The sequence below is a fragment of the Podarcis bocagei genome, assembly GCF_964188305.1.
Source record: "Podarcis bocagei genome assembly, chromosome: 10".
In the NCBI taxonomy this organism is placed as follows: Eukaryota; Metazoa; Chordata; class Lepidosauria; order Squamata; family Lacertidae; genus Podarcis; species Podarcis bocagei.
The window spans coordinates 50625501-50637909 of NC_138135.1; the positions used below are offsets into that span (position 1 = coordinate 50625501).

Genomic DNA, 12409 nt, shown 5'->3' on the forward strand with positions numbered 1-12409 from the left:
GCTCATCCACATTTACCTTTTGCCCTGCACTTTCTGGGCACAGCCCTGTGCTTTAAAGCACCGTGTCCAAGCGCTTTATTTTTATTTTATTGCTCTGGTGCTTCCTTTGTGAAAACCTGCTTTTTGATGGTGAATTGGAACAAATGGCAATTTGGGTTTTCAGCAGATGGCCGATCCCGCCATAAAGAGCAGTGATTTTGTAGGAAATGTGCTGCCCCCCCCCCAAAGCAGCACTTGGACACAGCTATCTACTTGCACTTTGAAGTGCTTTTGAACAGCTAGGTTGGCAGGAGCTGGGACCGAGCAATTACCGGTAAGTAAATTAAGTAAATTAAGGGACGCGGGTGGCGCTGTGGGTAAAAGCCTCAGTGCCTAGGGCTTGTCGCTCGAATCCCGGCGGTTCGAATCCCTGCAGCAGGGTGCGCTCCCGTCGCTCAGTCCCAGCGCCTGCCAACCTAGCAGTTCGAAAGCGCCCCCGGGTGCAAGTAGATAAATAGGGACCGCTTACTGGCGGGAAGGTAAACGCCGTTTCCGTGTGCTGCGCTGGCTCGCCAGATGCAGCTTTGTCATACTGGCCACGTGACCCGGAAGTGTCTCTGGACAGCGCTGGCCCCCGGCCTCTTGAGTGAGATGGGCGCACCACCCTAGAGTCTGTCAAGACTGGCCCGTATGGGCAGGGGTACCTTTACCTTTAATACAGCAGAGTAAGATGTTGATAGCAGTCAGACTTTCAACTGATACTTTCAAGCATTTTTGCTATTGATGCTGTTCGCAACTCATGTGAAAGACTGGTTGTGTATAATGGAAACTTAGACGAGGAAGGGAGGAATCAAAGTTCATCAGGTACAACAGACAAAGTCCCTTTGTTGCGTATACTGTATTTACGCGAATCTAATGCACCATTGAATCCAATGTGCCCCTCAGTTTTCAAAACCTTGAAACCGATAAAGTATTTGATGGTGCATGTAAATGCGCCATCGTATCTAATGGCACCCTAATTGGGCAAAAAAGAGTGTGCATTACATTCACGTAAGTACAGTACTCAGGTGAAGCTATCAAGTGGTAAACTTTGCTGCCTGAAAACGACACTCTCAGTTGACTGTGTGACTTAAACACATGATTGCAGAGACACACTCAGGCTTCGTTTTGGCTAGCTGTGAGAGGAGTGCTACTCTGATCGGTTGAGTGGATCTCATGGGTCTCTCTCAAAGAGATTCCCAGAAAACTGATCATTGCAGCTTCTCCCCCCCCCACCCCCAACCTCTCAGCTCTTAGTTTCCATTGCGCAACGCAAGTGAGGAAAGGATACCGTGATTCATTTTTACACCTTCGTTGCTTTTCTGTAACATTTGTACCAGCCCTCATGTTAACACTTGTTAGAAAGAATGCTATTAATAATTAGTAATAATTAGGCGGTTCTTGGAAAAGTCATCAGGTCAACATGGTAAGAACATTTTCTCAATTTGCCCCTCTGCATGTCTATTCAGAATCCAGAGCTACTGAGCTTATTAAGTAGTATGTGTATTTAAGATTACAGAATAGACTAAAAGTAGGATGGCAGAGTTTGAGTTTTTCTGTTTATTGCTCTGGCACACAACTATGGATTTTGGGAAGCATCCTGGGAAGCCAGGTACAGTATGTTTGCATAATTAATACAGGAAGCCATCCATGTGGCTCAAAGCTCATCATGCTTTTTCTCTGAGAGGCGGTGGTCATGTGGCCTGGCAGGGGCAGACATTCCCTGCCTGTTTCTCTGTGCTCTGTTTCTGTGCTCTATAGCCACAGAATCAACCCTGTGTAACTAGCTATCTAGGTGTGCTGTTTCAAGTAGTGTGAGGGGTTCTCGCAAAGTACGGTATATCATAGACTGTATCATTGATGGTCTGTGATACACTTTGTGGGCATCTTTTGTGCCAACTTCTAAATGCCTGCTGGAAACTTTTCTTTTCTGCCAGTCCTATGCCAGTCCTTCCACAATGGTTTAATGATATTTGTTTTTAAAGTTTTATGCTTTGCTTGCATTTTTTTAAAACGTTTTTATTGCTGTAAACTGGTTTGAACTATTTTTACGCTGTAGCAGTATATAAACATCTCTTTTTATAAATAAATAATAAACAGATACATTTTAGATAATGTTATATATATAAAGTTGTGTGTGGGTTTTTTTTAAAGGTGGTACCGTAGGATTCTCGTTGCCTGTGATGAATATGTTTTATTTTCTCACTTCTTTGCCTTCTTTGGGTGTAGGAGAAGAGGCTGTGATAAGGTATTAAGAGGCAGTGATAAGCTTTCTCCTAGGAAGGCTTTCCATTGATATTGTGTAGGCATAGTTGTGAAGCTCTCAATGCCTTATTTGAGCTGTACCTTGATTAGCATCAAGGTGAAAGTCGCTCCCCTTGCTCTTTAGAAATTATTGCTACTATGCAGCCTAACACAAGTAGAACCATTATTGTGGTATTTACCTATTGGGCTAAAAGACTAGCTTAAGCAAATGACATGTATTTGATCTGACTAACTTCCTGCCTTCCATGCTGGGTGATTGATATAGAAATGCCTGCCAGGTGTCTTAAGCTGAAATCTTAGGCACATTTAACTGGGATAAAGTCCGACTGAATTTCAATGGTGTTTATTTCTCAGTAGACGCAAATGGGACTGCGTTGTACAAAATGTATTTAACTACTTCTATAAAATTGGGGAAAACATGAATTATACTTACTGAACATTTTTCATTTTGTGTATTTTATTTTTTTCCTCCTAGGATGAATAAAAGATACTTACAGAAAGCCACAAAAGGAAAACTGCTAATAATAATATTTGTTGTAACACTGTGGGGCAGAATAGCATCTGGGGCAAACCACCACAAAGGTAAGAAATTGCACTGTATGGTACAAATATGGCACCTATCTGCAAACTCCTTGCTTCAAGGTGATAACAGTTTAATGGTATTATTATTATTATTATTATTATTATTATTATTTAAATCATGTGATTTTTCTTTGTTCATTGGCTCCTGTGGGTTGTTGTTTTTTGTCAATGTGTTGACAAATCAGTGTTAAGTAATGTTTTCTTTAAGTAATGTTACCTTAGTTTCCTACTGTTGTGTCCTGAAATAATTTCATGTTAATCCTTTTTAATAACTTTCTTTTTTTAATCACCATAATTTTGTTCTTCTTATCTGAAGATGATAAACTTGAAAAATTGAGCAAGCTTATAATAAAGCTGTTTCTCCCATAAAAAAAACGTTCATCAAAGAGTACATAGAAATACTGTAAATGAGTTCATGAAATGAGCCTCGTAAAAAACCATCTTGAGTAACACGTGGGCTGCTGTAGCAGTCCAATTATCCATGCCAATGAACTCTGAAGAGACATTGTGTGCGTGCTGAATAGTCGTGTCTCCATTCTCAATAAGACCTCTGAGTGTTCTTCTCTGGTGTCTACAGAAATAGGGCTTCTCCCTTATTGCAGTGTACTCTTTCAGTTGTCACTATAGAATTATGCTTACAGTTCTGACAGCTTTTAGCATCTTGAAAGTAATACCCTTTTTTATTTTTACTTTTATGACTAGGAACTCTTCTCCAGGGAACAATATCCGTTGATTTATGGATTAATAGGAAACAGCTCTCTTGTTATACCTAATCAAAAACACCTTGAGATGCTAGTAATAGTTTTTGCTCTACAATACAGTCCTAAAGTTTATTTCTCATTTTGAGGCGCCTGTGTACATTCTCAGGATTCAAGCTTTGAAAATTTGGCTATGGTTTAATTAAAGTTATGGAGAATGAAAGGGGAAGGGAAGATTTGGAATTAGTAAGGATTTAGCATCAGTAAGGACCAAAATAAGAAGAAAAAAACCCCATGGAAAATCCATAACCAGATCTCACGTTTCCTCCCCTTTAAAAGCAACTGCTGAAGTGTGGGGATAAATGTGGATAAAGGTTGCAGTACTGGGAAACATTTTATGTTTTCTTCCACCCACCCCACATCAGTTTTCCTTATTTAATTAGCAGCTCTTGGAGCTACTGTTTGACCCACTGCAGAAGACATATATGGCTTCCATATCATGTCACTGCCTTCTTCCCAGCTCAGCAGATTAGAGGTGAAACCACACCAACCAATTTGAGAGAAGGATTTGATTGCTTGCATACATACATACTGTATACATGCCCTTGGCTGGTGCACTCTCATACTCTGAACTTGACTTGTTGAACACATTTCAAATGAGTTGGCTACCATTGTAGGAAGACCTGCAAAGGAATAGGTACGTCTTCGATTTATTTGAAAAGCTGCAGTTGTGATTGAAAGTCAGAAGCCAACCCATGCACAGGTCAGTATGCATTATGTCTGCATACCTTAATGTGACTGGCTCAGCACATAGCAGCATGACTGAAAGCCAGCAATGGCTGACGAAAATCCATAGTTGCCACAGAATCAAACAGGTTGTAAGAAAAACAAGACTATGAAGAAATTATTCCTACAATCCTGCATTAAGACTTTAACACAGCCAAAACTATGGATTAAAAAAACCTCTGGCTTCCAGAGGCTTCAAATACTTTCCATGGCAATGGTCAGCAACAGGCACCCAGTTGTCAGTCATGTGGGCCACTTATATTAATTTTTGCTATGTGGTTAAGGAAAGCAAAAGGCCTTGTTTTACTTACAAGGCAGCCTCATGTTGTGATAAATACTATTATAATACCATTGCTTCAGATACTGCTTTTCTGAACAAACCATGTTGGACTGTACTGTTTTGTTAATAATGCTTGAGAACTTCACAACTGTGCTGAGTGTCTACAATTTCTTAAAAGTATAAAATATATATTCTCTGTTACAGCTCTAATCACATAATATATTATAGGGACTCACAAACTGGAGTTACAGCTGTTTTTTTGGGGGGGGGGTTGGCTATATTGTTGACTTGATAGCAGTTAATGTACATAGCTGCTATATAGCATCACAGCATCCAGCTGTCTTAACAATGCTTTTATCAACAAGGATATTTAAAGAAAATGCTCGTTTATGCTTATGTCCTTTTCTCATTTATGCACTACAGGGGCTGGAATTGGGGTTTATAGCCCTGCTGCTGTCTCTGGCTGCAGACCCTGCCTCTTGGCACACTGAGGGGGGAAAAGGTCAGGGTAAACTGTGCAGTCCAGTATTGAACTCAGCAGCACCTGACACAGAGCTGAATTAATCACATTCATACTGAAAAATTGGAACAGTTTTATTGTGTTCCCTTGCATGGCTGCTGTTTCATTTCACCCAAAATGTCATTTCATCCAAAGCCCAAACCTAGGGTATTCAAACAGCTGTCATCTCAAATGTGCAATAGTGATCTGCTGTCTGGTCTACATCACAGTGTTCCAATGGTGCCCTGCTGATTTCTTCTTCTATATTCTCTCAGATTCTGTTATCTTTGCTCTTCGTATACCTGGCAGATGTTCTGGGGCTAGCCATGTAATTAAGTACCCAAAAGTTTCCTTCTTCCAGGTGCCTTATTTTCCTCAGTAGTCATCCCTTAGAAATGCAAAAGCAACCTTCAGCCTTGTCAATGCCTAATACTTGGACTTACTACTTTTTGTTTTTTTCTGAAACTTCTACTGCAAATGGTTCCCATTTTCATAATGCCTCAGAAGGAAACGTTTTCTGTTGCTAATTTACTTCTTTGGCAATGGGAAGTTTTCAAAAAAAACCCCGGCAAGATTGTCAGTTTCACTGAAGACTTGCTTCATAGCTCAGTTGGTTAGAGTTTGGTGCAGATAGCACCAAGGTTACAGGTTTGATCCCTGTTTGGGACAGCTGCATATTCCTGCATTTTGTAGGGCCTGCCTCCCAACTCTTATAATTCTATGATTCTATTAGGCAGTTTGTGGGAAGGATCTGTCAGGCCTTCCAAGGCTTTTTAGATCCGTCAGCTAAGGGTGAAGACTCAGAGTTGGATCCCTTCTGGACATAGCTGTCAATCTTCCCTTTTTTTGCGGGAAATTCCCTTATTCCAGCGCTGTTTCCCACTGCTATCCCGGATTGTTAGATATCCCGTAGACTGTCCCTGGGACAGGTGAGGCTGCTGATCCCTTATTTTCGAGGCTGCTGTTCCCTTATTTTCAAATCAGAAGGTTGACAGCTATGCTTCTGGAGATGCAGCAAAAAAGAACACCAGACATGTATGTATGTACGTCAATCAACACATGGCATGTCAAGATTGCCCACCTTGCTTGCTTTTCAGTCTGCCTACCTGCATTTTCTTTACTGGTGCTACTGCTATCTCCTCATTTGGTGTGAGAAAAATCCAGGGGGAGGGAGTGCTTCCTCTTGAAGCAGGAAGAGAATGCATCTCTCTGACTGCGTAGATTGTCATAAGACAAAGGTTCTTGAGAGCAGAAGCAGTAAGACCTACAAGGCCTACATAATCACTCAAGCCTGCTAACTGTTAACAGCAAACTGCTAAGTCACTGTGACTCGCGACTCATCTTGAGTGATGACTCATTTTCCCTATACAGTGGTGCCCCGCAAGACGAATGCCTCGCAAGACGAAAAACTCGCTAGACGAAAGGGTTTTGCGGTTTTTGAGCTGCTTTGCAAGACGAATTTCCCTATGGGCTTGCTTCGCAAGACGAAAACGTCTTGCAAGTTTGTTTCCTTTTTCTTAACACCGTTAATACAGTTGCGACTTGACTTCGAGGAGCAACTCATAGAACGCGGTGTGGTAGCCTTTTTTGAGGTTTTTGGTGATTTTTGAAGCTTTTCCAAAACTTTTCCGACACCGTGCTTCGCAAGACGAAAAATTCGCTAGACGAAAAAACTCGCGGAACGAATTAATTTCGTCTTGCGAGGCACCACTGTAAAAGTAGCCAGCCTCTCTGTGGGCCTCAGTCTGTGTGTCTCAGCCAGTGTGTGTGTTGTGTTGTTGCAGACAAAGTGGCTCCAGGACTAGTAAATCAGTAACTAAGACTGTGCCTCTGTGTATGCTCTTTATGCTGTTTATGAACAACTTTGTTTTCTCAAGTAAAAGTTTTATTCTGTTTATGAAGAAAACGCTGCGTTGATTAATTTACTGCTGCGCAACACAGATTGCCTGCTCTTTCCAACCACAAAATGTAGCAGAGGGGTGGGTGGGTGGAAACCCATCCCATCTTAATTTGAAAGGTGGGGTGCCACATTTGGTGGTGGGCTGCTTTGTTAACTTTTATTAGTTGGAGAGAGAGAAGAAAGTGGCTGTGGAAGGCAACAGGCAGGAAAGGCATTTGAATTGCTAGTAGGTCCATTTCTCTTTTCAGCCGAGAAGCCAAAACCACAAAGTGGCTACATAGCACACTAAGTCTTTTGTCTTCCACGTGCTGTTAGCAATGCCTATAGGTATGCTACTGCTTTTGTTTAAATGGTGCAATTTACGTTTAGGCACCGTAGGCAAGACACCACTATTGGTGGCTATCAGGCTTACTTCAGAGAAATAACCAGGACCACAGACTCAGATGTGAATGGCCTGTTTGATTGTTGAGTAACAATATAATAATTAGCTCAAATAACAAACAACTGTTATGATGATCACGACAATAATGATTATGCATTCTCAGAGCCAAATCATGTTTCTAAAGGCAAACATAATAGTTGCAGGACATAAATCTTGCTAAAGATCATGAATGTCACTAAAACCAACAAATTTTTACCTCAGAATTCAAGCATTGGCTCCCTTCTGGCTTATAACTTCAGCCTAATAAGTATACAGTATTGACATTTAGGTCAGCCAGTATGTTTTCTGGTCCTATGTATGGCTTTCAAGGAAATACACACTTAAGGGTAGCTTGACTGGTGGCAAATGGGAGAGATAAAAAATAACCATAAATTTGCTCTTGACTATCAGCAATTCCCAAAGCGCTGTAGCATTTTCTCAGCACAGCTATTTGAGTGACTACAGACTTCTTTTCCTTTTTTAAAAAAGCATTGCTTCACAGTTGAAGGTTACAGCAGGCATACTTTTAAATTACATCAAGGCTGTGATGCAGAGGAAACAAAGTTGAAGCTTGTGTCATTAGTGTTATAGTATTACAGCTAATCTTATACCCCATATGACCTTTTGGGTCTTGCCCTGTGTGAAGAAATGCATATTCTACCTACCCCACATTGACAGAATATGTATCTCCCACAGTGTGCATGTACATCTCTTTCCTTGCATGAGACCTAGAAATGGAAGAAGAAAGTACAGATGTCTTGTGCTTTCCTTCTTGCTGCTTCCTTTGAATATCTGAAGCAGAAGAAACCGTACAAAGTTTTTTTTCCTCTACCTCTCACGCTCTTGCCCTTTTGCTGTGTATTCTGTTTGCTTTTTCTGGGCCAAGAGAGGCATGAAATAGGTCAGCTTCGGCACTGGATAATAATTGAATATTATAAAAATGGCAGAATGGCACAAAGACTGTTGGACCACATTGCATTTAATTCTTTCAGGGTTTTCCGTTTCTGGCCTATATACTTAAGCAAAGGATGTTTTAACATCCAGAGGCGAAAGCTGCCGAGCTAGAGTTTATTGACACTGCCTTTCTTGGTTTAGCAACACTGTCTCTCTTGGTTTGATAAAAAAATAAATGGATCCATCAATTCACAGTTCAAATTGGGCACCAGCCCCCAAAAGGGGTGTGCATACCTGTGCTTATTCACAACCATGTTTATTAGTTCCTTGGTAGATTCAGCTAATTTATCTGTGTATGTTATCTCTGCTGTCAGAGTATTTTCTATTACCTTTTAATCTCACCCTATGAAATAGATATCTCCTCCCCACTGGACATTTGTGAATTTGTACTGTTTGTTAAAGAGAAGGATACCTGTGTGGATAAGCAAAATAGGTGCTTACTTAACAGAGAGAATTCACCAAACTCTTGAGAGGGAGCCTCCTGCAAGCTTGCCCTAGGATAATCAGATTTTTAAAAAATCGCCCAAAATTTAAGAGCCTAAGGATACACATCTTTAAATGTGCCTGTCAGAAGTATCTTTGTTAACGCCTTCTTTCAATAAAGTTGTGTCATGTATGATGACATGCAGAGAGGCAGGAACTGAGAGAGATGAGATTATGAAGATGGAAGGAGAACAGTCTGAATTAGTTCCACAATAAGGAGCTTTTTCATTCAGGGGGAAAACAAAAACCCTCATTTGTTTTCTAAGAATTCTTTTCTGGCTAATAATGTTATGTGAACTCATGGTGCTGCATGCATCTTCCTGACTGAGAATGTAGAAATGGTAGTTCCTAATACAAGCCATGGTGGACACCGCTTGGAAATTGAAATTCACCACTCCCCAGGCTAACCCACCTGGGAGCAAGAAACGTGTGTGTGTGTGTGTGTGTGTGTGTGTGTGTGTGTGTGTATCTGGGAAACAATAACCACTGAAAAGCCATATTGGCAATTAAGCAGCCTATAAATAACTAATAAATCATTGGAAAGTATAATTATCAAGAGAGCTGACTGAAAAGGTACCAAACAAAAAGCTGCCTTGGTTGGATGTACTGATCATGTAGTTTATAGCAATCGGCAAGAGGAAGAGGTTTGACCTAGTAAATAAATAATTGTATATAAGCCCCCCAACTTTCCTAAGATGCAAAATAACTTGCTTGCTATCTAGCTAGCTAGCCAGCTGGGGAATAACAAAGAAAGGATAGAGATCCCTGCCCTTTCTCCAGCAAACCAGCATTTCTGTACTGCATAATAGCTCCACCAACCTGCTTGGTTGCTTGTATGTATGCACTTCTCTGTTCCCTCTACCTATCATGCAAGTAGGAAAATATGAAGAGCCCTCCCTGCTGGATCAATGCAAAGACCTATCTAGTTCAGAAGAATCGAGATCAACACTGCGATTCCCAGCAACTGGTATTCAGAGGCGTACCTCTTGCAACAGTGAACACAGCCATCACGACAGCCTTGCGTTTCAGTAAAGCACTGCATTAAAACCATTTGCACATATGCATACAAAGCACCTGCTGTTCATGCCTGGACTGCTGAGCGCTGGCTGCACATGGACAGAATTTCACAGCATCTCATTTTACATTCTGAGCCTGGGAAGAACTTTTGGAGAAAGCACCTGTCAGGGAACTGCCAGCGGCTCAAAGGGGGGAGATAGAAGGGCAGTTGTGTTACAGGGAGTCTCCGAAAATCTTGTGAAGCAGTTCCTCTTCCGGCGAGGAAGAAAGCCCCACCTCCAGTGGAGAAGAGGTGCAAGGACCAGAGGATGCTAGGAAGAGCCTTAACACTGAGCCTAAGCAAGTCGGAGAGGCAGGGAGCACGCCCCTGCCATCACCCATCCTTCGCAGTAGTCTGAGGCGCAGGGAGGAGCGGAAAAGGCTGGGGGTGATGAGACTTTTATGTTGCGGGAGGTACAAAAACAGACCACTCCCGGATTCTGCTAGCGATTGAGCCAGACATGAACTTATGACGCTCTTCGCTGTAAATAGTTTGCACCAAAATAAAGCCTGAAAAAGACAGGTGGGAGTCTTGCCTGGTTACTCTTGAGCAACCGCAACAGCACCTAACGGCGCCATTCATAATATATCAGAGCATTTACAAGCTGGGCAAGTTTGTTATCCAAAGCAGCTAATTTCAAACTTTGGGGACATCAGCTGAGGAGGACATCTATACAGTGGTACCTCGGGTTAAGTACTTAATTCGTTCCGGAGGTCTGTTCTTAACCTGAAACTGTTCTTAACCTGAAGCACCACTTTAGCTAATGGGGCCTCCTGCTGCTGCCACGCCGCCGGAGCACGATTTCTGTTCTCATCCTGAAGCAAAGTTCTTAACCCGATGTACTACTTCTGGGTTAGCGGAGTCTGTAACCTGAAGCGTATGTAACCCAAGGTACCACTGTATCCTGTATTGTATGGAAGATATAAGTGCTTTAAGGAACACAGCTTCCATCACAGTAAGAGGCACTAGCTCTGTCACAGTGTGGCAAGTTGTTACACATCAGGATATAACTGTATTTCATGTTAGAAAGAAGTTCCATATTTTCAGTCGAGTTTTAGGAACCTTTTAAAACAGAGCTCTTGGGGTTAGGATAGAACCTATCCACAAACAAAACCCATGATAGCAGGAGGCTGTTTGGTGCCTTCTGCAAGCATATACGGTGTGTGTGTGTGTGTGTGTGTGTGTGTGTGTGTGTGTGTGTGTGCAACCATAACCTGTCTCCCTGCTCAGGCCACTTTAGTTCTTTGACTTTATTTAGGTATGCTATTGATTCATCAGGCCTATGACTTAAGAGACTCAGTATTTATATGGGATCGATAATACGGAGGGAAGGTGATACCAAGGGAGATCGCTTTAAAAGAGAGGATTTCACAAGACTAGTGGTGTGTCTTGTTAGCCCCCTTCCCCCCCCCGAAGGTCTGAGTAGAGCTATTCCCCTGACTATGCTCATCAAACAGCTTTGCCCGAGGCCTGCTGAATGAAGTTGAACTTTAAAAATTAAGACTTTTCCCCCCAGTGAGCAAGCTGAGGTGTAGGATAGCCTACGAAGCTTTTTCAAAACTCCGTTGAGTTAGGCAAGTCTTCTGAAATGTCTGAAATTATGCAGAAACAGCTGAAAAGTAAAATATTAAAAATGAGTGCAGTATTTATAAGGGGGTTGTTTATACTTTGTAGGAGGTGTATTTAAATATGGAGAGGGAGGGTTATTCTAGTTTAATGGAGGGCTTATAAACACTTCTAATTTTCCTGTGCTTTCCAAGCACAGGTTTAAGAGGTCTTTTGTCTCACCGTTTCCCCCAGGAAAATGTGCTGTTTACCACTGAATCAGAACAAATGTCAATGGGATTTTCTGCAGATAGACTTGTGTTCCAACTCAGCGGTAAAAGAATGGATGAGCCCTGACCACACTTGCTTTACATCATTTCCAAAAATGCAGTTGCAGCTACTTTAAGTGAAATGGTATGGACCAGAAGAGGGCATCCATACTTTTAAAGATTACAGGAGTGAAAGAGATGACCAGACAAATCATGCAGTTGTACACATATAACAGAGCAACTTAAACTCGATCTGAAACCACAAGTAAGAGGCGAATGGAGTTTATTTACTAATAATTAAATTTCTTAGATCCCAGTAGCTATTACTCGGTGTGCATCCTACAAAAAATATTTAAACAAAGCAAAAACAAAAAGAACAATAAGAAACATGGAAATGTTACATTTCATCTCGGTCATTTGAAATGTTACATTTCATCTCAATCAAGCGTGTCTGCAAGTATTGGATAAGTGCCTGGAGGCAGCAAAGGGCCAATAAGGGCCAATAAACAAAATGGAGGCACTGTTGATAGGTGTTTTCTGTGGCAACCTGTTCTGGATCAGATTGCACTCCTTTAGAAGGAACAGCTAGCGGAGGGAAAGAATATTTATTTGTACTTAAGTCTAAGGGCTCATGCTGCCTTTCACTACTTTT

The 12409-nt window shown here is 41.6% G+C and overlaps 1 protein-coding gene and 1 long non-coding RNA gene across 4 annotated transcripts in view; both read left to right on the plus strand.

Moving 5' to 3' along the window:
• LOC308596660 overlaps window positions 1-12409 on the plus strand; it is a 292291-nt gene that overhangs the window by 142140 nt on the left and 137742 nt on the right. The gene's annotated exons all lie outside the window — the stretch shown is intronic.
• TAFA2 (TAFA chemokine like family member 2) overlaps window positions 1-12409 on the plus strand; it is a 144171-nt gene that overhangs the window by 92630 nt on the left and 39132 nt on the right. For all 3 annotated transcript variants that reach the window (XR_014012551.1, XR_014012552.1, XM_081211881.1), the window contains exon 2: window positions 2759-2865. Coding sequence is in view for 1 of the 3 variants with exons in the window: in XM_081211881.1 (XP_081068007.1) it covers window positions 2760-2865 (106 nt within the window). In the remaining 2 variants the exon portion in view is untranslated. The remainder of the gene's footprint in view (window positions 1-2758; window positions 2866-12409) is intronic.